Here is a 27329-nt window from a genome sequence, read left to right on the forward strand (position 1 = left end):
CAGGCAGCCATTATTAATATATTTATTTAATTAAGTCTGATGATAATTTAATGTTGTAGAATATAGGATGGCTCAAAAGATAGCCTTTTATCACATGTAAAACCAGTTTAGAGCCATTCTTATAATATACATACATACATACAGTATAACATAACAGTAAATTGGTTAACTGAGCCATACTATGCATCATTGTATTAAAATTAAATACTTGAGAGGACTAGCCATTATGAATATAACTTAATTAATTTTTTAATATTTACAAGTAGCAAATTTATAAATTTAGTTTTAAATGAAAGACTACTATTAAAAAACAAGACATTTTAAACCCCAACAGGAAACTACAGACAAACGGCGGTGTAAACAAGTTAAAAGCTTTTACAAATTTATTATTTTAACTGGCCCTACTATCTAAACATTTTTTTTTAAGTTCAGATAAGCACATAGGAATAAAGATTGCCTTTTTATATGTATATAACACACGGGGATGTAGCCAGAAATTTGTCTGTGAATCATCTGCATGGCTAATGACATGCATAGACGGGTAGAACACCGTAAAAACGCACGACCAACGATAACTAACAACATATTATTGTGTAAGGAGCTGTCATATCGGTATGGCAGCTCTTTGTGCGAGATGCAAGACATACGCAAATTGATGGTAATTAACACGTGTCAAGTATTGAATTTTATTTTGCTTTACCTCGTGGATGTTCACGTATTTGGGTGCCATAAGCAGGTGGCCACCGAATAAAACAGGAAAGCATTCATTTTGATACTGTTTACTTTTAAACTCGAGGTGAGAAGAGGGTTAGTGTGGGGAAATGTCACCCCGTGTGACTACGTCCCCAAACGTGGCAATTGTAGAAAACTATAAACTATAGAAATTCTTTCATAAATGTTTCTTAGAGATTTCAATTTCAACGTTATAAAATTTCATTTTTCTAACAAACTATTTTATTATTAAGTGTAAAACAGTCGTAATATATTTTTCCAATAATTTACTTTATAACAAATACATAAATTATTGGTAATTTGAGACAAAAATATATGTGATATATGATAAATATTGCACAATTGCAACAATTTTATTACTTTTGTCTCCAGTTTCTATGTTTACCTTGTGTAGCGATAACATTTCAATGAAAGTTTATAATAATACAGAAATAAAGAATTTATTAACGTATTTTAATATTTAAAAAAAAACTTTTGATAAGCTTACTGTAAAGATTTTAAATGTGATGATGTAAGAATTACAATTTTTTTTTTGCAGTTTTGAAAAGTAAATACTAGAAAATGATAATGAATCGTAAAATGTTTGTTAGTTTTAAATATATTAAATAGACGAAAATTCATAGGATACATTGGAATATAAAATAAACATAGCTATGTAATAATTAAACAGTAAAACTTGCCCTAAACGGAACCCGAATAAAACAGAAACCTGCCTAAACGGAAAAAACTTAACTACAAGCCGAAACCTGTCTAAAACGGAAACGGATGAGGTTTTTGGATTTGAAGAACATAACTTGGATAAAGCGGAATAATAAGATTTCACTCGTAAACAAATAAGTAAATTCATCTCCGGGTACAACGATCATCTAAGAGCAAGACAAACTGTATTCGGAAAACAATTTCGAACCTCGTGAGAGAAACGAACGTCACACGACAACGGATCCTGTATGATCCTTAATATTACTGTACAAGCAAGATCTTCGTTGAAATGAACCAATCGAGAACTTTCAATAATCGAATTCTCAAGAGGAAGAATGTAATTTCGTCCTTTTCACCCTCTCACCCGGCACTCCCTGCCCTTGGGGCATTGATTTACAACGCTGCAGGTGCAGAAGTTTGTTTCGCAACAGCTTGGGATTTTTCCCACCACAGATCAATTAGGATATTAAAATTCCTCAAGAAGTTACATCACGAATTAACTTGGTTTCTGTAGTACTGTAATGAAATTAAAATTTTAAACGGCAGGTCGAAACGCTAGTTTTTGGCACCCGAATTGGCTTCTTCACTGTTATTAACTCATTCTTGTGTGTATCGTATCCGGTAGCTCAGTAGTTAAATACATAACGTACGTTCTTGAGTACAGTAATCATTTGTAATCGAATAGTTCTCAATTCTTGCATTTGAATACTCCTATTTTTAGTTAGAATTATCTTGCATTCATTTGGATTAAACGTACTAGTAATTATTTTACTTGCGTAAAAGTGATTTTACTATAAAATATGAACGTAACTTATATTTACCTGGAGGTAGTTTAACGGTAAAACCCTATAAAACAAGTAAAATTGATAAAACCTGCTAATTTAGGATATAATTTCAGATTTGCTTAGGATAATACAGCTGCCTGGCTTTTATAATTTGACACATTACTACCTTATTTAATTATTATTACTACTAAATTATCATCAAAAATAGAAAAATATAAATCTTAATTTCTTTTTCAGGAGGAACACATTGACTTGTCTGTATATAATTGGAATTATAATCAACCAGGTTGTAAAAAATAATTGTTTTATTGAAATATAACATTTAAAAGGTATTTATTATCTCTCTACTTAAATGAACAAATTAGACTTTTTATCAAGATTTATGAAGAAAAATAATAATTAATAAATATTTAATATTAAGACAAGATATAATTTTGTATAATACAAACTGGAATCTTTGTTTCTATAACTAATGTCAATAATTTTATATATATATATATATATATATATATATATTTGTTTTTTCAGTTCATTTAGAATATCATCATCACTGTAATTTAAACACAAAAATTTCTTAAATGCAAGATCAATAAAAGAAATTGTTAAATTATGTATAAAATTATTAATGTTTGATGACATAACTGATTTGTAGTTATTTCCTCATAATAAAAGAGTTATTTTTCAAATGTTAGTGCTGTTCTTAACAATAATTCAAAGTTTGACTTAATTTATTTATCAAAGAAATTAAAGATTAAAAATAATTGTTTAATTACTATTTAAGTTTACAGAAAAACTACAGGCAGATATTCTTTTCTTCTTATTCATATTTATTCAAATTAAGAAATGCTTATCCATTGCACTAAAAAAATATCTCCTCATAATCCAATATCACTGATTTACTTAAAACAGAGCGACAGAATTTAGTATTCCAATTGTTCTTAGAAGTAAGTAAATTTTCTTTTTAAAATGTATGTAAAATTAAATATTATAATAAAGAAATTAACTTTAGAATGTGGCTTTTACTAATATGACTATTTTTATTAATCTAGAGAACAACAGGAAAATGCTTGCTGAGCTGTTAAAAAGAGAAGAAAAAACTAATGATGATTTTAGATGCAGTAATTGAATATGAATGTTTAAAAAGTAAAAAACAAGAAAATTACGAAATAAGCTCATTCCTCAAACTAAGAAATAGTAAATAAAGTAATAATGTAAGAGTCCGCTATTGTAAAAACTGTAAAAGAGTGAAAACATTTGATATGGCGTCTTAAACTTCATTTAAATATAACATTCAATTGAAGTGCATATGAAAATACTTATTCTTTCGGGAATATTTTACTGTTTCAAATTAGTTAGTTTGTATACTTTATTAAATTTATATATAATTTTTATTCCATATATATTATTATAATTTTCCATCACAATATCACAAAAGTTATTTTTCTTCATTCTGTGATAAATGCAATTTGATAATGTTAAAGACAGGGGAAAAAAGGAAATATTTGTCTACTCTATGCACATTATTATTGAAATTTGTTGAACCTTATATTCTGGTAAAATACATGATTAGTAATTATTGTAAAATAATACTTATACAATATGAAAATATACTTTTAGTAATTGAATGAAATTTTCGATTTTAAATCGAAGTATTTAAATCAAAAGATCAAAACACTTAAAACAGTAGCCTCTTCAATGTTGTTATATTTTTTTTTTCCTTTAAGAATTTACAGGAATACAGTCTTAAAAAAAATCTAAGATGCCATTACCCAAAGACTAGTAAACACAAAAACAACTTTTAAAACTCATTTATAATTCCTTCTTTGAGATCACAAAAATAAACAGAATTACTACTACTAACATTTCATTACTCTAGTAGAGTATTTACGTTACCATCTCTCCTTTAGATAAGAGTTTGATAATGATTGATACTATAAACAAAAATAATCTGGATAATTTATAAGTAAAGATTGAAAAGACAATATAGAAATTTTTTCAATAAAACTAGGAAAGAAATGTACTGCACAATTTGTATATGCCAAGCAAAAAAGTTTCAGTCCTTATCCACAATGCATAAAGATAATAGATACATCAGACTCTAAAAATCAAGTGTGTATTATTGTGACATCGTTACAATACTGGGTGGCATTTTTAATCACATTTTAATTTAAAAATCTATGACTTTCTGATTCAGACCAGAAGTTTTATTAACCATTTAACCTTATAGTTAATTGGAACTCCAGACTCTAAGCTTTCCATACCTGGTCTAGATTTTCATCTATTTAACTCCATTGCTGAGATTAGAGAGGTTGAAGCCAAAGTTTTAAATGCGAAAACGTGTACGTCGGACGTTCGGCGCCACTTTCCTCTAAGCCTAGACGTTTGACAACGGCATTTGGAATGTCGAGCATGATTCCACCGACTTTCCAAACGCCATTGTCAAACTTCTAGGCTTACAGGAAAGCGGCGCCGAACGTCCGACGTACACGTTTTCGCGTTTAAAACTTCGGCCTCAATCTTGCTATTAACAAAGAACAGATGATGGATGACAGTGGGAGTGTATAGTTCTACAATTTGAAAATTGCAGTGCAATGAAACTATTCTCTCTGTTACATTTAGTCAATTATATCAACAGAAACAATAGTTAATATATTGTAATTAGTGCAATAATAATAAATTTTAAATATATATTAGCAGCATTTCACTTTTAAATGTATCAGTCTATAATTTCTTTGTAACAACAAATAGTGTGTAGCAATAATGACATAAATAAAATGATTTTTAAAATGTTATTAAATCAATTTGTACTTAGGAATGTCAACCTATTTGTGAACAATTTTACAGAAAGAATACAAATAATTTTAGAAAAAATTTCTACAAACTGCTAGGTGTAATCAAATATAACCATCAACAAATAAAACACTGATAAACTGTCATTTTTAACTAAGGAAAAGGGGAAAAAGTGTCAAGTGCTTCAAAAATATAATTTTTGAAGAATACTTATTAAATGAGTCTTTACAAACTGGAGTGATGACTAAATTACTAAATTTAAGAAAAAAAAAATGCAAATGAAAAAGTTCTACATAAATTTTACTTATTCCTAATTTCAGTTAATTAAACTGATTAAGTAATATAATTTATTAATTAATAATACTGTATATTATAATGATAAGTTATATAATTATTTAATAAAAAAAACTTATTATTATTTTACTTATAAAAACATTTAGTTAAATCATGTACAATCTTTCTTTGTGAACTTCCTGTGCAAATTATTGAAGGATTATTCTAGATTCTAAACAATTCCTATTTAGAATGCCACTTTGTCAGTTTTTACTTTATAGATTCTATATATCACATTATGTAATTCAACTTTTCTGAGTTTTCAAAAGAATATTTACTTTAGTAGTAATTAATAAATACTTCTGTTGTACAATAATAATAATAATTATTATTTTTTCTTCTAATCAAACAGTTTTAACTGATGAAAAAGCCTGCATAAAAACAAAACAGGTTGGTATCAAGTTATATTTAATAATAGAAAAGTATACCGATACTTTTTTAACATATTGAAAGAGTTTTAACTTTATACCTAGCAGTATTATTAAAAATTTTATTTGTCATAACATATACTTAGTATTTTAATTTTCGATGTTTTCGTTTCTTTTACAGGGATCAAACATAACTTTTATCATAGTTTGTAAGAAATCGCATCACTGGAACAACTGCTAATGATTATCTTGTGAAACCGTTTTAGTAAACTATTTAAAGTCTTGAAAAACCAACATTTTCAGAACTTTGTTCAGAAATTTCAATATTTCTTTCAAGACATTATGTAATAAAGATAGTTTACATGGTTGGATTTTGAATGAAATGTTTATGGAATTAACAGCCTGTGCCACTTTAAAACTAACATAAAATGGTGTTCCAAATTTTGCAATCTTAAAAACTTTGTCACAATTACAAATACTGTAATTTCATATATACCAATTTCCATTATGGCAACTTTAAAGTTAGAAATTCTGGTTTATTATAAAGTTCAACTTGGCAATGAATGGAGCATTTCTGTTACCTTTATATTGTCAATATGCAGAAGTGTTTTGTAAAATTGTTTTCATTATTACAGGTAGATTTTATAAAAATCCTATTTAGAGTTGTGATCATTGTAGTATTAAATATAGATTCATAAGTAGTATATGTAGATCATATTAAAAATTACATATGCAAGTTTTAATACTAACATTATAAAATCTATATCATCTTTCAGAAATGCACAATGAAGATCAGAACGGGATGTTTATATGTGAAATCTGTCAAAAGGGTTTTACTCAAATTGATAACTTCTATGCTCATATCAGAATTCATAAGGGAGAGATACCTTTCCAATGTGGAATTTGTAAACGTGGTTTCACTCAAAAACACCATTTGATATCACACCTTCAAATCCATACAGGAGAAAGACCATTTCAGTGTCATTTTTGTAATCATGGTTTCATGCATAAACACCATTTGGTAACTCATCTTCAAGTTCATAAAGGAGAAAAACCATTTGAATGCCATATTTGCAAAAGTAGCTTTGTGTCCAGAACAAAGTGGGTGTCACATCTAAGTCTTCACTCTGAAGAAAAACCCTATTGTTGTGATGTTTGTTTCCAACGTTTCACCAGCAAAAGCAGCTTAACAAATCATGTTAGAATTCATATGGGAGAAAAGCACTTTTGCTGCGCTGTTTGTCATAAGAGATTTTCTAAAAAAAGTTCATTGATACAACACTTACGCAATGTTCATGTAGATTACTTCAAAGACAAAGGAAGTAACTGATTTGTAATACAAATATAACAGTAATTGATCTAAATTTTTATTAAATACAATTTTCAAACATTTATAAAATTAATATTTTAATCAAAACTTTATCATCATCATTAAAAAATAACATTCTATTTTAAAATATAATCTACTTACATATTTTAAAGAATTTGGTATTACTGTAGTGTATACTGACACATACCACATTATTAAGTTTTGTAAGATGCTTCAGTTGATATTGGTATATATCATTATTCTTTACTGAAATAAAAAATATATTTTTTTTTCAATATGCATCAGTATGTATTAAATTATCAATGTAAACCACATTTCTCGATGTCATTACAAATTGCAACTTTTAAATAAAATTTCATTTGCATTTTAAGGTTGTTGTTTGTTTAGTTACAGCAATGCAACACTTGAGTGATCTGCCTAGGGGGATGCCTTCCGGGAGATCTTTTTAAGGATAACCGGCCCTATTCAGGCTTTACAGACATGGAGAAAACCTGGAAAACCCATGACTGAACTCCTAGTGTTCAGGGAACAGAACCACTTGGCAACTGGCGGGCCGCATTTTGAGGAATGCATTTATTAAATATAGTTGTGTGTGTGTTTAACTAAACCAAAACATTCAGCTTATTGTTAAATGAGAAGTACTGACATACATTAAACAATACAAACTATGTGAAATACTAAGTTAGTTCAAGTTTTTAACACAAAAGACTAAATTATTGCTTTATTGAAATAGTGGCGTACACCAAATATATATGTGAAATCTGGAAGTTAAGAACCTAAAATTTCTGAATTATTTCACTCCAGTTATAAACGGCTTAATCAACAACATTCCATACCCGGGAAATTGTTGACCCTCGACTGGCAACGATCGTCCCCTAACTGTCAACAAGCCGTTATTCCCTCGGAGCAGGTAGATCAACTTGCACGATAGTTTACAGTTAGCGTCCAAACTAGTCGTTTATTTAAAACCCAGGAACACCTATGGCCCTAATTGCAATCAGTTATCGATCACGTGACTGGTTTTCTCATCAAAAACCTATAAAAGACGCTTCCCTCACCCCCTAAAGAGCTCTCTCTCCGATCGTCTCTTGAGTACGACGTGCGCCATCGACCGTTCTTAAAGTTTTCTAAAGTTCAAAGGAATTCTAAAGTGTTAAGTGCCCGTCTACGACCATCTACAATTCCATTTACCGGACTCCGTCTAATACGGAATTGTTAAGAGGTATGAATATATATTTGTAAACTCTCTCTCTCTCTATCTCCGGACCCCCTTTTGTATATGAGGGTAGACGTGTAGTTTTGTTCGTTTCGCTTTTAATAAATCTTGTTTTGTTATAAAATGGTGTCTTTCTTGACTGTAGGCTTCGCCTTATTGTCGACCCCATCCTTCCTCCTCCTCCACTCGCGTAACGCATAACGCGCCGTTGACGTAACAGCCATCCTTGACAAGTGAGTCGCCAGAAAAGGAGGTATGACTCCCTCTTACCTCCCTGGGGTCTTACAAATATCATCCTACAAAAATATATTCTTCTCAAAAAAATAGACCCAGTACTTTGCCAAAAAACAAAGTTTTATTATGAGAGTATATATTTGGTTTCAGCTGAAATACTTGTTAGAATGAATATCATCATTTCCATTTTTTAGCCAGTACAGCAATTATGTAAATGATTAGGTTAAAAATCTGTATGCAGCATAAGTTACTGAATAATTGATTCTGAAGTCTAATATTGTTCAGTTGAAATACAGCAAATTTTTTATTATTGTTTAGTTATAACATTTGTTGTGATAAAAAATGTGAAATGTAGCTTTTAATATACCCATTATAAAATGACTAAGCCTTAGATGAAAAATTCATTTATTGTGCTTAAAAATACAAAAATTCATTATTATATATGGGCATAACAAATGCTTATCTTTAGCAAATAAAAATCTATGTATCACTATCATTAATTTTACATCTCTTATGGCAAGGATGGCAAACCTACTGCATGCATTCCCAATACATGTTAAAAGACTTTTGCCTACCACATGACATATTAGGCAGGATTGTAATTTCAGCTTTTTATTCTTCTTTTATATTCAATTCATCATGATGCAATTATCAATTCCTTTTAATTTTTATTAATTAGAACAACTAAAGAAATAATGTTCATTAAAAATAACTGAACTCAATCTTCAGCATGCACAAATTTCTACTTTGCCTCCTAAAGGTTCACCATCCATCCTAAAGCTTTGATTTGCAAACAACATACCTTTAGTGGTACACAATAGAGCTACAACAAGGTACTATAAGTTTAAAATTGTCCCTTGTTGAACCTTATATGATTAAAACTGAAAACTGTTCAATAGTTTTTTAAAAACTGGATTAGACAAATACATCATCACAATAATTTAAGAAATAATTTATAAATTAATCATTTTAATACATTGGTCAAAAATAATAATGTAAAAAAATTCTACTTTTGATTAGTATTTGTCATTTAAACTTCATTAGTTCTCAGCAATTAATCTAACATCTTGTCAGTGGTGTAGCGAACATAACTGGTGCCTGGGCACAACACTTTATTGGCATGCCTCCCTTCTCCAGAAACACATATAGTTTGTCTTGGAGACCATTTGGGTGCCCCTCTGCAAGAGGTGCCCAAATGGTCTCCAAGATACACTCCCTTGCACCCCCTCGCTATGCCACTGCATCTTATAAGTTTAGTAGTAGTTTTTAGGAAGTGATAAGTATTAGGTTGTTTGGAACGTTCAATTTTTTAGTTGACAGTTGAGACACAGGATGATGTGAAAATTATTAGAATTGTACAAATCAACAAATATGAAAAATGTCTGTTACAAGACAAATTGAAAATCCATTATAAAAATTTCTTTTTGTAATGGGCATTTAATGTGTCTTGTGAAAATGGAAGCAAGCATATTGCATTTTTGACATTTGTTTCTTTTCTTTCATCAAAAAGGCAAAAATACCATAGAAACAGCAAAAGAAATATGTAATGTTTATGGTGAGAGTGCTGTAGCAGTCAAATGTTCAAAAGTAGTTCACTAAATTTAAGGTGGGAAGCTCCTGCTCTGGAAGACCGACTGTTATTGAAGAGGACCAGATCAAAACAGTATTGGATAACAACCTTCATCACAGCAGATATAGCAGACATAGTGTAGTCATCAAACAGTATTGTATTTCAACACCTGAAGCAGCTCAAATATGTGAATCATTACGACATTGAGTACCTCAACTTAATTGAAAAGAACTTACTGGATCGCATCTCCATTTGTGATTCTTTTCAAAAATGAAATGAAAATTTTCCTTTACTGAAATATTTAGTGACAGATGATGAAAAGGAAATTGTTTATTGTGGGGCAAGAAAAACAAACCACCATTAAAAATTCCAAAAGCTGATCTTCATCTGAAGGTGGTCATGCTCACTATCTAGTGAAATTGGAAAGGAATTCTGTACTATGAACTGCTTCAACAGAATCAAACAATCAATTCTGATAAGTATTGTTTCCGACTGGATCAATTAAAGATGGCAATTGAAGGAAAATGTCCAGAATTGGCCAACAGAAAAAACATTGTATTTCATCGAGATAATGGCAGAATGCACATATCTTTACAAACACACCAAAAATTATTGAAACTAGGCTGGATATTTTATCCCATCCCCCATCAGACTACCATTTGTTCCGGTTCTGCAGAATTCCCTTTGTGATAAAAGCTTTGGTAATTTGGAAGCTTGCAAAAATCTTGTGGAACAGTTTTTTTATGGGAAAACTAGGAAGTTCTCCAAAGAGGGTATTGTGAAGTGTCAGTGGCAACCTGTCATTAAAAACAATGGTGCATACATAACTGAATAAAGGTATGTTTTTAAGTTTTAAAACTGTTTATTTCTCTTAAGAGTCCCTAACAGCTTTCCAAACAACCCAATACTTACAAAAAAATACTCAACAGGGATTTTTATCAATACCTCATGACATTGGAAATAAGACATTATATTAAAAATACAGAACAATTTTTAATCAAATCACTGATTCTCCATGATTTTAATATAATTTACAAATGTGTGTAATATGTATATTTCTTTAAAAAACAAAATTTACATAAATTATTTACATTAAGTTATTTTTTTATTAAGTTTAAAAATATATATTTTACACAACTATGCTCTGAGTAACAATAAATATACTTATATACAAATCTCAAAACAAATCTATTAATTTCTGCAACTATTAAGGCTTTATATATATAAGTGAAAAATTCACATTAGATACTTATATTTAATTCAAATTTAATCAGTTTTTGTTTATATAAAAATAGGTTGAAAACTTCAAAAAATTTATATTACATGTTTAAAAGAATGCCACCAGTCTGTTGTTGAAATACATCAATGGTGTCTTCATCCTCCATTTCTAACCCAGAAGGGGTATCTAATTCACTGATAGGTTGCCCATCAAAACGGAACCTCACGTTTTGTATGTTAAGACCCTATAATTAATATTCATACATGATTAGATAACTAACATCATTAATACAAAAGTGACAATTTAATAAAAACATGAGTTTCCATATTGAATATATGAAATAATTCATATCATAATTATGAATACAGTGGATTAAATGAAAACTAAACTGGTATCATAAAAGCAGGAAGACAGCATGCTGTGCTATCATGGCATTCTACATGTGTGTCAAAGTTGTCTAGCAATGAATGCAGCTGAAGCATGGTATTATCCGGTGATGCTCAAAATCTGTAATTTTGAAAAATGCATCAATACAAACATACAAAGAAATGCATTCCATCAGTTTTGTTGCAGAAGGTAAGAAACTAGCAGAAATCTTTCAAAGAGTGATAGTAGTATATGGATCTTCATGTTCCAGCAGAAGCCAAGTGTTTGTTTCAGCCTGTAATTTGCCAATGCAGTGCAAAATGTTGAAGATGCATCACAGTCTCCACAAATTCTGTACGTCATGTCATTGTAAACATCAACAAACTCATACCATCATCAAAGAAATTGGAATCCAAGATGATGATTACTTATGAGTCAGGACAGAAAATTGTCAATGAAGAGCTACAACTATTGATACTGAAAGATATGCACACGATGAGACCCTAAGGGTCTAAACACAGACTTCAAGAAGCACCAACCTCATGCCTGTTCAGTACTTTTGACACATTAAAGAGCAGAGGAAGATGACTTATCAATGCATAATCAGAGGAGCAAATCATATGTGCAATTTTACATGCCAGAAAGCAAATATTCCAGTTCTGAATGATGACATCTAGTTAATAAAATTGATAAACACTTAACAACTATTCCAAATGATTATCTATATATATAATTGAGACGAGTTGATGATGATGATAATAATAATCAGCGCAGAGCCCAAACGGTTAGGAGTTGAAATTTGGTACACAGTAAGGGTACGTCACGAGAACACACACTAAGAAAGGATTTCTCAAAATTCCTCCCCACGGGGGAGAGGGACAGGATTAAGGCTTAACACTTCCATTTTTGATGGAAGTGTTAAGTAACAATGGAAGTGTCAACAATGGAATTGTTAAGAGAAAGCGACGTGCAGATACAGTTTTTTTTCGTTTTTGTGAGAAATCGAACATATTTTTAGACCCATCTAAAAATTCTCTAATTAGTCTGGAAACAGGGGGACCCAATTCTTGCATTCTGTGAAAACGGGTAAGGTTGACTATAACGTAATAATCTTAATCTTTGCTATCGTTACTTTTGCCCGAGCAACACCAGCGTACCTGCTAGTTAATTAATAATTAAATATGTATCACCATCAAAGAAATAGAATCCAAGATGATGATTACTTATGAGTCAAACAAACACTTAACATCTCAGATTCAAGAAATTGAATCAGATGTTAAGTGTTCATTTGTTCATGTTCATCTAGGCTCCCCTTAATCAAAGAAAGTCCAAACAGAAATGTCTGCCAGCAAAATGTTACTCATGCTTTTTTGGGAGTGCTTGTAAAGCACTACCTACAGCAGAAAACACAATGAACAGTAAGAAATATTGTGATGTTTTGACAGCACCTAAAGCTTAAAATTCACAACAAAAACATGGTCTGCTGACAGCTAGCATTTGCATACAGCACAACACAGCCTAAAATATATCCAATATCCTTCCACATCTACCATATTCTTTCAACTTTATCTCCAATGATTTTCATATCTTTAGGTCCTTAAAGAAAGCACTTTATGGTGACAATTCACACCTGATGAGGACATGCAAAAGATGGTGTGTCATGTGTCACTGGCTGCAAACAGGGGCAATCTCTTACAGGAAATCCAAGACCTTGGCACCATGCTGGGAAAAATATGGGAATTACTCCACTTGTGTTCTAAAGTACTGAAAGCCTGCTGAGTTTATGTAAATCAACAGAATATGAATAATGTCCAAATAACCTGTTGCTCCATCAATTCTTGAAAGATAACAAATCAAGTTTTTTCAGCTCAAATAGCAGAGAATTTTGTCAACCCTTGGCAAATGTGTGGTGCTGCTCACTACAAGGTAAATCAGCTAAGTTTTAAAAGGTTGCAACAATAGAACAGCAACAAGAATAGTTCAGTCTCTAGGAAATTTGAGTCATATTCAGAGCTTCCTTATGTAAAACTTCAATGCATTTATTTCTAGGTGTCACCTCGCATATTTGGGAATATTATACAGTTAACTGTTGACACAGCAGTAACTGACATTAAAATGAGCATTTTTTTATGCATCTCTCATTGAAATGACTTAATACTGATTCAACATTTCATAATCATTAACACTCAATTTATCAAAAAATATTAATTTTATAGTATGCATTCAATACTTTAGAACACCAGTGTGTATTGAAGATTAGCTCCATGTATGTTTCATTTGTAAATTTCTTTTTATTGCTGCAGTCCGATTTTAATTTAATCCACTGTAGTAGCATAATTACTAATATTTTATATAAATTACGACAACTGTATTTATTCAAATAATTCACACAGTCCATTTTTAAGATAATGGTTTTAAAAAACTAAAATAAAGGAAAAAATTGAACCAATTTATTACATATTTAACAAATTTTATTAAATTTGACCTAATTTCTAGTCTCACAACTTTTACAAATGGAGTAAATTTTAAAAAATATGAATTGTACAACAAATAAACTATATTGTCCATTAACAGAAGAATAATAAGTAAAAAAGTATAATAAATTAAAGAATAATAATAATATTTTAGCTTTGCAAAAAGTTTATTCATATACAACAGATCACAAAGATTGATTAGAAGAATAGCAAAAGTTAAAGAAACCCGAAGAAGAGTATAAAGAATATAGCTTGTTAAATGAATACCTGAGTCAAGTACTGGAGAAGTCAGTGAATATAAAGTTATATTTAGAAAAATAAAGTATATTTCTTTCCCTTATGTAGAAAACATTTCATTGAGTTGCAGCAAATTTAAAAAATAAATTCAAACAACATTTGTTTATAAAACAATATAAAAGTAGACTGGATAAAGAAGTCTATAAAAATGTCATGTACTGGTAATGTGTGAGAATAAGGTTTATTACTACAAAGAAATTACTTCTTGTCCCTATCATTTGATTTCAATTTTTATTGCATATAGGTGCTTAAATTTAGCCTATATGGATGTGATAAAAATTTAAATTTTATTATTTTGGATAGACTGGAAGAGTGAGATAAAGTTAAAAAAATACAAATGGCAATTTGTTTAAAACAGTGGTTCCCAACCTTTTCTAGGATGCGGAACACTTTTGTAAGCAATTTTCTTTAGCGGAACACTTACATAAGTTAATATGAAATACATAAGCTTGTAATCAGTTATTTTATTAGAATTGAGCAGTTATAATTCAGAATCTCTACTCATATTATTAACTCCAATTTTGAGACAGGAAAAAATATACCTAAATAACTTTAATGGGAAACTTGTGCCTGATGTTTTTTTACATATTTCATTCAGTTTTTATCATTGCCTTTATCTTATTCGAAACAGTAGTACACTCCATAAGTACAAGTTGTACATATATATTTAAGTTTATGAAAATTTTATGATTTTAATTTTTTGATATTCGGCGGCTCGAATACGATTGTACACTTTCCGATTTGCGACTAAATCTGCGGAACACTTGGGAGATGCTTACGGAACACCGGTTGGGAACCACTAGTTTAAAACATACACAATTACCTTGGTTTCGTGATTGTGGTATAAAAGAATGCACAACTAACAAAAGTGAACTTAAGATTTTGTTTATGGAACATAATTTATATTTACATAGGCTTAAAGAACAAATCAATTATGAATAATGTTAATTTAATTAATTTAAATAATGTAATGTCAGTTGATGACATTTGGAATTATATAGTTGGTGTCACTATGTAGTGGGAGATTGATTGTACTCTGGAAAAAGGCAATTACCCTAAAAATGGCAGCACTAGTCAAGAATGAACACAATACAAACTCCACAAGTGTTTGCAATGTGCCCGTTGACAAGTGACAACCTATCCTTCGTATCATGGTTGCATCAGCTAACGTTCAGAACGCGTTATGTCTTTTCTTAATCACCACAACACATCATGGTCAAATATCATGAAAGCCACAATGCAAATTTCGCTTCATGGCCGTTTTGAATTAGCCACAACATGTTGTGGTCATTTTTTTCTCTCAATGAGTGATTGCTTTGAGCCTAACATAAATAACTAAAAAATCTGACACATATTGCTATTTATTATCTTTTGAACAAAGATTGTATTGACCAACTAAGGGCTTAAACTTTCCCATCTTTACACATCTTGTACTGTACAACAATGCTTTGTTTTTTACACATCATAATTTTCACCCAATTCACAGCGAGTGAGAGGAGTATTCTAGAAGCAGTGATTCCACTTTGGTTCTTCTTTTGCAGGCTTCCTCAGTGGTCATAATACCACAAAGTCCCCCCATCTATTCCTTGAACTGGCATTCTGCATAAACACTAATATCTCTCCATGCTGAAGTCCAGACAAGTACAAATGTATTCTGCTTTCAGTCAACAAGATATTCTCCCCTGTAAAGCCAGGACCTTATGAGAAAGTCCTCTGCAAATGTCCAGTAGGAGAATTCTTAGGGTACAGGTACAGTATATCCTGCATGGCAACATCCAGCAACTGTGGGCATGAATGAGCATCCAAGCAAAACAGACAAACTGGTTCAAGCAAATGTGCATGTCCAGAGTAAGTACATTTAGCATGCAGTGACCACCAGATGATGCCTCTACAAGTGTGTGCAGGAAGCAGCTACCAAGCAAGTTTGATTGCTGCTTTCATTGTTCGCACTTCCAAAGAAGAAAATGGCTAATTTTGTAGATGAATGTAAACAGAATAACAAATAAATTGTGTATATATGTTGTATATACTTAAATTAATAATTTTTACATAATTTAACAATTTCTGATTTTGTAAATGCAACATTTTAAAAATAAAACTTTTTAAACTTATTCTATGAAGATTTTTTATATTTGTTGTGTATCTTGGTAGTAAAAACATTTACCTTTCAAATTTACTGTTTTAATGCTTGTCATATTTTTCCATAACAAGCATTCAACAAAGTTGTCTCACTGCCATTTTGTAAACAACACACATCCACTCTGGACAGAGGTCACTCACGAGTTGGAAGCGCATACAAAGATTCTTTCTGCTCGCAGTTGCTGAACACTGCCACATAAGGCATACCCCCTATCCTTTCATTCTTTTGCCTTTTTGTAGACATTCTGGGGCTCATTGATCTTAGCCATCAAATATTTAGCCATAATAATATTTTATTTAATGACTCACCTAAGTCAAGTATGTGATTAACCTTCCCACAGGAAGACATTCAAAGTTTATTCAAACTCATAGGATGTTGATATTTTTGATTGTGCCCCTTTTTTGGAAGGGTTAACATTATCTAATGGTAGAAATCAAAACAAAGACCAGAAAATTATTCCCTTAGCTATTTTATAAAACTAAACACCTAGAACTTCAGCTGAAAAAATCATATATATTTTAAAGATACTTCAAGTAAACTTGTAGTATACTTAAAGTAACTTTATTAAAGTGTTCAGAAGTGAATCTATATCATATTTATATTAAAAATCAATATTTCAAATACATTATAATGCATTACTTACTGCTCTATCACAATATGTGGTCATTAACTTCCTAAAAGGTGTATGTTTTTTGATTTTAAAATGGACAACACTACCATCCTGACCGACGACTTTTAAATTAATCTGTTCGCTTTCTGCCTTAACATCCTAGAAAAGAAGTAATTAAAATTATATATTACAAAATTTTTTTTAAAGACTGATACTGAAATGTGTGTGAATATTTTTACAACTTTTACTTTCTATAAAATTTTTGAATATATAAAATTATACTTGTCCATAAATTTATTCATTCAATTAAAACTAGTGGTTGTGAATTTGTGACTGTTTTTCATTCTCGAAATTCAAAAATTCCCTTTATTGCAACATTTTGGATCTTATCATACCATCTAAGAAATATCAAGAGTGGAAAAATAATATATTAATAATAAATAAAATTGAAAGTCTTCTATCAGGTTGTAAAGATGAAATTCAGAAATATTGAAAAAGATTTTTTTGACAATTGACTCAATGATTACAGTTCAACCTGGTACGTAATAACTATCAACATCAATTCCATTTTGCCATCTTTGCTTCAAACTATCAATCCTGTGAGCATAGAATGACTGGAGTTTTTCATTGAAGGGCCTCAAGTGTCGGATATGTCATTGAACTCTACATTGGTAACACATTTCTGTTGGGTGGGTGCAAAATAAATGGTAGTCAGTTGGTACCAAGTCTGGGCTCTAAAATGCATGATGCAGAAACTCCTAGCCCAGACTAGCCAGCTTCTTTAAGATCATCTTTGTTCTGTATTGGCATGTTGTTGTGGCAGTATCTGACTTTGTCAATTTTTTTTTATCTTGATGTCCAAACAGTCCAGTTGTTCATAGCTGCTGTCCTGTCACTGTCATGAAAGAACTTTGGCAAGTTCTTTCATGACAGTGATGTTGGTTGCAAGCAGCTCCATTGTGACAATGCAGATTACCACCTTTTTCTACACCTTTGCGGTGGCATTTGATGATAGAAAAGCTGTTTCCATAAAAATTAAAAACAAATACTGGAAATAACAAAAATAAACAACTTATTTATTTTTATTCTAAAATACCATACATTTCTATATTCAATGGTTGACTCAATGGTGAGAAGAAAACGTTTCTAAATGAACCATTGAGTTCTCCATTGAAACGAGTGCCGTCAGTAATGTTTCACTGTTGGTCTCAACAACCTGAAAGACCATTGAGTATTCAATGAACTAACATGGCGGCTTCCGTGGAAAGGCCATGTTTCTTTATGCAGCGCTCGAGAAGCGCTTTACAGCAAACACAGTGAAACTGGTTTCTACTTGGCCAACACTGCTCGTGATGTCATTTCGCTATACTCTTGCTGCATAAAAAAAAAATGTGGCCAAAAGTAAATTTCACTTATAGAAACTATTCATTTGCTCTTGCTATGGATGCTGTAATAGCGGACAGATTAATGAATGAGCTGTGTATAATAAAACATGTGATTGCACGATTATGTTGGATAATTTGGTCAATATTGAAATATTAAGATTTTTTTCATTTGTACAAAATTGATTACGACTGATATTTGGCCCTCTTTAAGTCTTCCTAATAATATAAATATTTAAGAAATTAATTAAAATTATAGACCGAGAAGAAAGACCGAGTATACTAGAAAATGATACAGACAAGGGTTCATTTGAATAAAAGAATTTATTCAAATAATGGTTAAGCGAGTTACTTTAATTATTTAGCAAAACAGTCACAATCGTTGCCTTCTTAATTAAGTCGGCCATCATGAAAAGTGCCCTTTCAACGGAAATGTTTCTTTTTTCTACAAAACATGACATCAGATCATTCAACGGAGGGACTCAATGGAAAATTCACTGTTGAGTCAACCGTTGAATATAGAAACGTAAGGATAGACTCATTGACATGAAACAAAGATACAAGAACATGTTTATGAAAATAATCACACAATATGTACCATATTTATATTTTAAAAAATACAAGGGAAGCGGCACTTCCACAGCTTCCATGGACTGCATGCCACTGTTCTAAACAATTGGCACTTTGACACTTGTAACACATGGTTGATCTTTATTCACATGTGAACACTTTAACAAATGCTTTCCAGATTGAAATCGTGAATCTTTGTTGCATTATGGCCACTTTTGAAGCGATAGAGCAACATCTTGTGATTGTATTTTTTTCAAAGTTTCATATTGTCAGACATTGTTGATGCATCTATTTCCAATGAAATGTTTGACGAAGTGTCCTTTGGTTACTCTATTAACATCAAAATCAAACATTCTACAACATTTTTCCAGTCATTTCTAGAAAAAAATCAACATGTCTGAATTTCACATTTACAACTTGATACATTTTATTTTTTAAAAAGATCTATAAAATCAAACTTACACAAAGAGCAAAAAATATAAAATAAACATCAGCCAACCCGTAATACATAAAGCTACCACCAACCAAAGCCGAAATTATCGGGCTGAAAACGGCTATATTAATTATAAATTACAAGATAATTTGCTATTAGAGTGTGGCGTTAGGTGCCATCTCTTGCTAAATTTAATAATTATAATTTAATTACATAATTTTTAAATAATTTAGACCGAACTGGAAGAAAAGAATCAGCCCAAAGCGGGACTTCGAACCCGCAACTTCTGCAATCCGAGCAGACATGTTACCAGTTACGCTACCCGGATCTTCCGTCCAATCTCCCCTTCTAGTACATGTAAGTATAAGCTACGACCTACGAAGCTACTGATGTTTATATATATATGCCTTGCCGGGCTTGCGATGGCCAGTTGAATGTCTTGGACGTGGGCACTTGATGTGTCCCCAGCCGGCGTTGTAATGGCCGTAGCTTATACTTAGATATACTGGATGGGGAGATCGGACCAAAGGTCCGGGTAGCGTAACTGGTAACGTGTCTGCACAGATTGCAGAAGTTGCGGGTTCGAATCCCGCTTTAGGCCGATTCTTTCCTTCCAGTTCGGTCTAAATTATTTAAAAATTATGTAATTAAATTATAATTATTAAATTTAGCAAGAGATGGCACCTAACGCCACACTCTAATAGCAAATTATATTGTAATTTATAATTAATATAGCCATTTCCAGCCCGATAATTTTGGCTTTGGTTGGTGGTAGCTTTGAGCAAAAAATAATTTTAAAATTAAAAAGTTACATTTAGCCAAAAAAATTTTGGGCACGGTTGCAAGTTGTAGTTTTACACTTTTATGAATAAATGGCATTCAGTTGACCCCCAGTTTCGACAACCAAATGGCCGAGCAGTCAAGATAGCAGCCTACCACTCTGGGGACTTGGGATTGAATCCAGACAGGTCAAAAATCCCCAGGAATTTTTAGGATGTGATCCATCCACATATGTTGGGCCCCCTGTCCCTCACACCCAGATGCCCCATCATGAGATTGTTAAAAAAGGCCTTGTTAGTGCCCACATAGTGGAAAGAGCTAAAAAAAAACCCAGTACCATTTTGGATACCCCTATTCTAAACTCTATACAAAAGACTAATACGGTACTATTCATTGATGGATCTATCATCTTATACTGGCAAGTCCAAGTTATAAAAAATAATTAATGTGTGAATTATACCGATAAACAATATGTTAAATCATTGAATTAAGTAATAGATGACATCAGAAGAAATACTTTTCGGTTAATGTTACCTTAGGTAGCCAAGATGGCGGCTCGTCTCTAATTCCAGCAAGGAAACAGTGGGATGCATGTTCTAACCTAACCTATTCCAATAATTTGGTGCTAATAATTATGGTAATTTATTAGAATAGGTTACGTTAGGTTAGGTTAGAACGTGCGTCCCACTGTTTCCTTACTGGAATTAGAGACGAGCCGCCATCTTGGCTACCTAAAGCACAGCCTACAATAAGAAACAGCCTAGTCATTTGCGCTGAACACGTGTGTCGATTCCTGAGGCGGTTTGCACATAGTCCTCACTAGGAGCGCTGATGACCGGACTATTCGATCAAGTAATCAATGCTAATTCTGTTGTAAAGACGTGGTTATAATATATTTAAAAAATTAAAATTTTGAAAATATTTTACATCAAGATATTGGTAAATTTTTATAAAGTTTGATTTAAAATGGTTCATTGCTCTGTGCCGTTTTGTACATCAAATAAATCAAAAAAAGATGGAACAAGTTTTCACGAATATCCAGCGGAAGAGAGTTTACGTTTAAAATGGATAAAAGCTGTCAGTAGAAAAGGTAAGATTTATTTAATACTCCATAATTATTTAATACTCCATAATTAAATGTAGGAAAAACGAATAATTTTATAACATCTATGCTACTTGCCATTGATGCTACACTTTTGCAATTATTTTATTATATGCTGTAAGGGTTCGTGCAAAAACCACGTGTCCCCATATTTCCCAAATCTTACTTCCCCTTCCCATTATGATCTTTTGTGGCTTTTATAAAACCTCCCTAAAAAAGCACATGGAAAATTTCAACCCTCGAAAATTTATATATTACTTCCTTTTATCAAATTTCTCGGATATTTCAAAAACGGTAGAAAGACATTGCTGAAAACTACATGGGTGTATTTGAAAAGCATTTAATTTCAGCTTTTTAAAATACAAATAAAATTAAATACATATACTCCCCCTTAATGAGGACAAGTACGGTTTTTGCACAACCCCTAACTTCAATGAGATTAGGCTATATTGCAATTGCATTTTAAATTTTTGTACAATTTATCTATTTATGCATACAAATTATTTATAGATGGTATAACTAATAGATTTACTGTATAAGCTAACTCTTTTTAAAATTTACAGATGAAAACAGTTCCAAACTTTGGAAGCCAAGTGACTGGTCAGTTGTCTGCAGTAAGCACTTTCTAGAATCAGATTATAAACCAGGATTGAAAAAGAGAATATTGATTCGAAATGCCGTCCCAAGCGTTTTTCCCGAATACCCATCCTATAAGCAGATTGTTTGTAAAGAAGCCAGAAGAGAAGTAAAAAAGGTTAGTCCCAAGAAAGGAGTTTGTACTGGTACCAAACGAAAGCATGTTCAATCTGAGCAACAAGTACATGATCAAGTTCCATTAATGAGTCCTGTGGACGGAGCTGTTTTTTTAGACTATGAAAGCAGGTTCTCTAGTTCCACAGCCAGATGTGAACTTTCAGACTGTGACATAAGGCCATCTAGTTCTGCATCTGGTATAGAAGTTTCTGTAGGGACAAGTTATACAATGTTAAAACTGAATTCTGACAAGAGAAGACTGAAAACTTTGGAGCAGAAATGCAGGAGACAAGATTACACTATCAAGCGCCTGTATGAAGAACAACGTAGATTGAAAGCAGAAAATAAATTGTTAGCTGGAAAGCTTGAAAAATATCATATAGAAAGCTTAGAGAATGACAGTGCCCAAGGTATGTTACAATAATTCATGTGATAACATATTAATATTCCTAATATCCTATTATATCAATATAGTACATTATAACACAAAATTGGTTTTATGTAATCTGCTATTGATTGTTTAACTTTTTTGGCAGATTTGTGTTAGTGACTAATAAAATTATATTGTACTTTTAGGTAACTGCAAAGCAGATTTCATACTTGAACAGCTGGTTGTTTACAATAAACAAAAGCCTCGTTGGAGTGACAACACAGTAAAATACTGTGTCTTATGGAGCAAAAAGTCTTCTAGGGCATATACATTTGCTAGGAAAACTCCACTTTTATCATTACCATCAAAATCAACATTGAAAAGATATATAGGCTCTGTTTCTGGGGTTAGTGTGGGTTCCCTAATTAAGCAACGATTAACTCAGGAGGCAAAAAAGTTGTCACAAGTGGAAAAATTAGGTTCACTTATTTTGGATGAAATGACCATTAAACCTAATCAACAGTATAACAAGCAAGCAGACGAAGTAGTGGGAACAGTAAAAATGAATGGCCTGGAAAAACAACTTGGACTTGAACATGTCACAGCAAATAGTCTCCTGTGTTTTGTGTTTTCAGGATTATCAAAAAATTTTCGAATTCCTGTTGCATATTTTTTTTATCAATGATTTAAAAGGTCAGGAACTTTATACTTTAACTTTAGATGTGATTCATTCAGTGGAGACAGCAGGTCTAAAAGTACTCAGGATAGTTGCTGATGGCCATAGTAAAAATGTTAAGTTATTTGAATTACTTAGTGCTGTTAACCCTCCAATTCCAAAGATTCCACATCCAATGGATAATAATCGTTCAATATTCCTATCATATGATCCATGTCATATATTAAAAAATTTCTGGTCATTGCTTCTTTCTCCAAGTAGGGTAATGGTGAATCATGGAAAACATATTAGTGGTGTATTTCTCCGAAACTTGTTTCACCTACAGAGAGATCATGTTATTAAACCAGTAAGATGCTTAACTTTTAAACATGTCTATCCAACAAATTTTGATAAGATGAAGGTTAAGCGTGCAGTGGACATATGCAGCCAAAATGTAATTGCTGCACTGAAGTTTTTACAGAAGCACGGACACAGGTTTGGGAACTTGAACTTTGTTGAGGCCGAGGGCACAATTGAGTATTTGGAAATGATGCAAAAATGGTTTGCTATTCACAATATCAGCAATACTCAACACCACATTCATTCCAGAAATGCAACAGTGATGCAGTTTGTTTCTGCTAATGATGAAAGGCTCAATTGGTTGGATGGTGAGTTTTTGGGATATTTACAGTCCTGGAAAGATAGCTGTGACAGTCCCAATGTTCAATTTATCAGTAAGCAAACTTATGAAGCTGCTTGTCTCACAACCAGATCCACTGTTCTGTGTATCAGGTATTTGTTGGAGAATGGTTTTGATTTTATATTAACCAGAAAATTCAATTCAGATGATATAGAGAACCTTTTTAGTGGACTGCGGTCCATGTCTGGATTCAATGACCAGACAAACGCCTGCAGCATAATGCAAGGACTGCATACAATTCTTAAAACAGGACTAATTAGTGCATCCCTTGAAAGCAATGCAGAAAGCTTAGATTGTGAGGAATGGATGTCTCCTAATGAAGACATGTCCATTATTGTAAATCAGGTATTATATTTTGATTAATAAATTACTTTAATAGACCTAATTTAATTTAATTTAATATACCTAATAAAGTAATCATTATAATAATAATTTATTATTTTTAAAGGCATGCATGGATAAGAACTATACTATCAAGGAAGTTACTAAGCATATTGAGCCACAACTGAAACAGCTAGAGATTAGACCTTCCAATATTATAAAGCCAAACATTCAATCTGCTACAATGGCATACATTGCTGGATACTTAGTACGTATCACCGAAGAGAAAATTGAATGTTCCGACTGTTTGGACATACTTGCATCAGTGAAATCCCCTGCACCTATCATGGGCATAATAAATTTAAATGATCTAGGCGGGCTCTTATATCCAAAAGTAGAGTTTATTGGGTTTTTGCAGCAACTGGAGAAGGCTATTCATGCAGGCTTACCATTTTTAATTCAGCAACCAGCTGTGATGCATAATTTATGTAAGATTATTCTTCCTTGGATGGAGAAAAATCCATTGTTTATGTGTGGTAAAGATGGACACCAAAATATACTGTGTAATGTAATTCTAAGAAAATTCATCAGACCCTACATTTCCAACTACATAAGAACTGTGAACGACACTTATATTCGGGAGAATCATAGACCCAAAACGTCAAATAATAAAGCTTTATCAAGAAAAATAATAAAAGTGGCACCTCTATAAACATGGGGTGGCCACAACTGGTACAGGCCTGGTGAAAACTCGTGATTTTTGTATATTTTAAAAAATTTAAATTTTGTTTATAAAATGTTAAAATTAATAAAAATTATTGTAATAAAGTAAAAGAGAACATGTTTTTTGCATTATTTTTACTGTTTCATTGCTTTAAAAAATTGTAAGGATATAAAAATATTTTTTAAAGTTGAAAATTGTTTTAATATGACCAGAATAGGTACAGTACATCTAGCCCATTAATTATTATCGCATTTAACCGTCTAGATAATTATTGATAACATGTCTATTGTTTTAGATTGTTCTGCAGAAATCCGGGCAAAATCTTAATTAAAAAAAATCAATAATTTGCTATATCCTGTTTGAATTACTGTTTTATTTTACGAACATATGACAGCATGTAGCTAGGATAACTTAATCAGTGTGTGTTGTTATGGTCCGTTGTGTGGCTCCATCTAGCGGGAGAAAATATTTTCGTTTGGACACAACTCTTCAATGGGATTTCCCCCATTTGACTAGGCTGTTTCTTATTGTAGGCTGTGCCTAAAGTAACATTAACCTAATTTTCAACTTGACAATATTTTGCAAATTTCAACAAATTCAATTAAAGGAGGAGGACCTATCAACTTACATTTTATTAATAATTTTAAGTTCAACATTTACAAACCTTATAGCTAAATACTTAGAAATTATCATAAATTAATTTCTGATAATTATTTTCTCAAATTAAATCACAGATGTCGCTGTTTAGGTATATAATGTGAGACTATCAAAGGGCAAAATTAGATCACTTCTTTCTTTACTTTGAATATGGAAAAGTGGACTTTTATTAACCTAAATAAAATAATTATTTACATGAGTCTGATCTAAATTAACAAATAGTATTAAGCATTGTGTTATGCAAAGAAAAGTATTCAAACATTTAAAAGTTTACATGTCATCAGGACAACTCAAAACTATATTACATAAAACTTTATCATATATATTTTAAAACTTAATTATACCTTTGAATCACTAGCCATTGTTATTTTCGTAATTTAAAACTTAAACACCATTCGCACACCGAAGAAATTCAAATCGAAAATATGCCAAAATGCGTTATTTTAGTTACAGGTTCCTCAATAGTAAATGTAATACAACGCCAAAAATCCGCCCAAGAAATTTAATTACTGTATTTATAATTATAAAATCCAACATATTATAATAAATTTAATATTAAAAAAATAAACTATTACTTTAATTTTATTCCAATGCATATTCTCTTAATTAGGGTAAGAAAAAATATATTAAATTAGAAAACGAAATATGATTTAGAGCAGCCGTTCACAACTACGCGAAACGTGCAATCGGACGGCAACTGACGAATCTCTCCGAAAAGCGAAATAATATTGGCCGAAACAAATCAAAATCCGAAGAATTTGATTTATTTCATGCGATGGCCGAAAATGGACAAAAAAAAATATTTATCGACTTATTTAAACGAATTTCGGGCAATTTTCCGAGATGGTCGAGCCTCGAGACGTAGAATTTAAAAACATCGTCTTTTATCTCTTCACGGTGGACATTCTGCACCATGTAAATGCAGAAGATAATTTATTTATCAAATTTCGAACACATGAGAATGATTGAAGCAAAATTAGAAAAAAATTATAAATTAATTTTAAAACAATAAAATTTAATTCGAATTTTTACGTAATTCGAACATTGTTGACGCGTCTTTTAACGTTTGTTCGAAATTCGTCACACATGACGATTCGCAGTTCGATTGTATTTCTTGTTCTGGTCGGACGTGCTTTTGTTGTGCTCTTCGATTGCGTTGCTTTTTTGCCGTTTGCTGTCTTTTGCAGAAAAGATTAAAGATTTTTCAGGTAAGTCTTAGTCCATATTGGCTCTAGACGTAAGAATTTATTTAATGTTACTTGGAGAATCGGTCCCAGAAGATATCTCGGCACATCGTTCGATGGACGCCGTTTGCGCTTCTGATTCAAATCTTTTAGATTTAATTCGAAAGCTGCGGCGAGCATTTTGCTTTTCTCGGAAGAATTTAAGCTTTTGTTTTAATCGACTAATTGCAAATTTTCTTTTTTCAGAATGAAGATGTTGGCGTGGCTTTGCCGGAGGTTCCGACGGAAGAATGCGGTGGCGCCGGAGGGGGTTCCTCGGACGGCTCCGATGAGACGTTCGAGGACCAGGGGCTCGACTGGGTCTCTGCCGAATCGATTAGTTCGGTGTCGGTGGAGACCGTCGAGCGAGAGGCAGCGGGTAGTGACGACCTTTCCCGAGTGCGTGTGGCCTGGCACTCTCCCGGAGGCGGGAGAGTTTTGAATCCATTTCACTTGGCCAAGGCCGTCAGGGATGAGCCGGCCACAGGCCTTGTTG

General features: G+C 31.8%; 2 protein-coding genes across 3 annotated transcripts in view; one reads left to right on the plus strand and one right to left on the minus strand.

The window, feature by feature from the left end:
* The window catches only part of LOC136968760 (small ubiquitin-related modifier 3-like), a 30034-nt gene extending 3939 nt beyond the window's left edge, over positions 1-26095 (minus strand). Inside the window, exons 1-4 of one of the 2 annotated variants that reach the window (XM_067262795.1) lie at positions 25955-26095; positions 17197-17322; positions 11381-11520; positions 7259-7283 (exon numbers count right to left, since the gene is read on the minus strand). In XM_067262795.1, the coding sequence (XP_067118896.1) occupies positions 7274-7283; positions 11381-11520; positions 17197-17322; positions 25955-25972 (294 nt within the window). In that variant the 5' untranslated portion in view covers positions 25973-26095 and the 3' untranslated portion in view covers positions 7259-7273. Of the gene's footprint in view, positions 1-7258; positions 7284-11380; positions 11521-17196; positions 17323-25954 lie in introns of those variants that run through there. The other variant, XM_067262794.1, reaches the window with a different exon arrangement.
* Positions 21295-23238, plus strand: LOC136968761 (THAP domain-containing protein 11-like). Its single transcript, XM_067262796.1, has 3 exons — positions 21295-21418; positions 21994-22593; positions 22760-23238. The coding sequence occupies exons 1-3, from the start codon at positions 21295-21297 to the stop codon at positions 23236-23238; spliced, it is 1203 nt and encodes a 400-aa protein (XP_067118897.1).
* Positions 26096-27329: the final 1234 nt, after the last annotated feature.

This window comes from Centruroides vittatus, unplaced genomic scaffold, assembly GCF_030686945.1.
Source record: "Centruroides vittatus isolate TY-2023 unplaced genomic scaffold, ASM3068694v2 contig_1520, whole genome shotgun sequence".
In the NCBI taxonomy this organism is placed as follows: Eukaryota; Metazoa; Arthropoda; class Arachnida; order Scorpiones; family Buthidae; genus Centruroides; species Centruroides vittatus.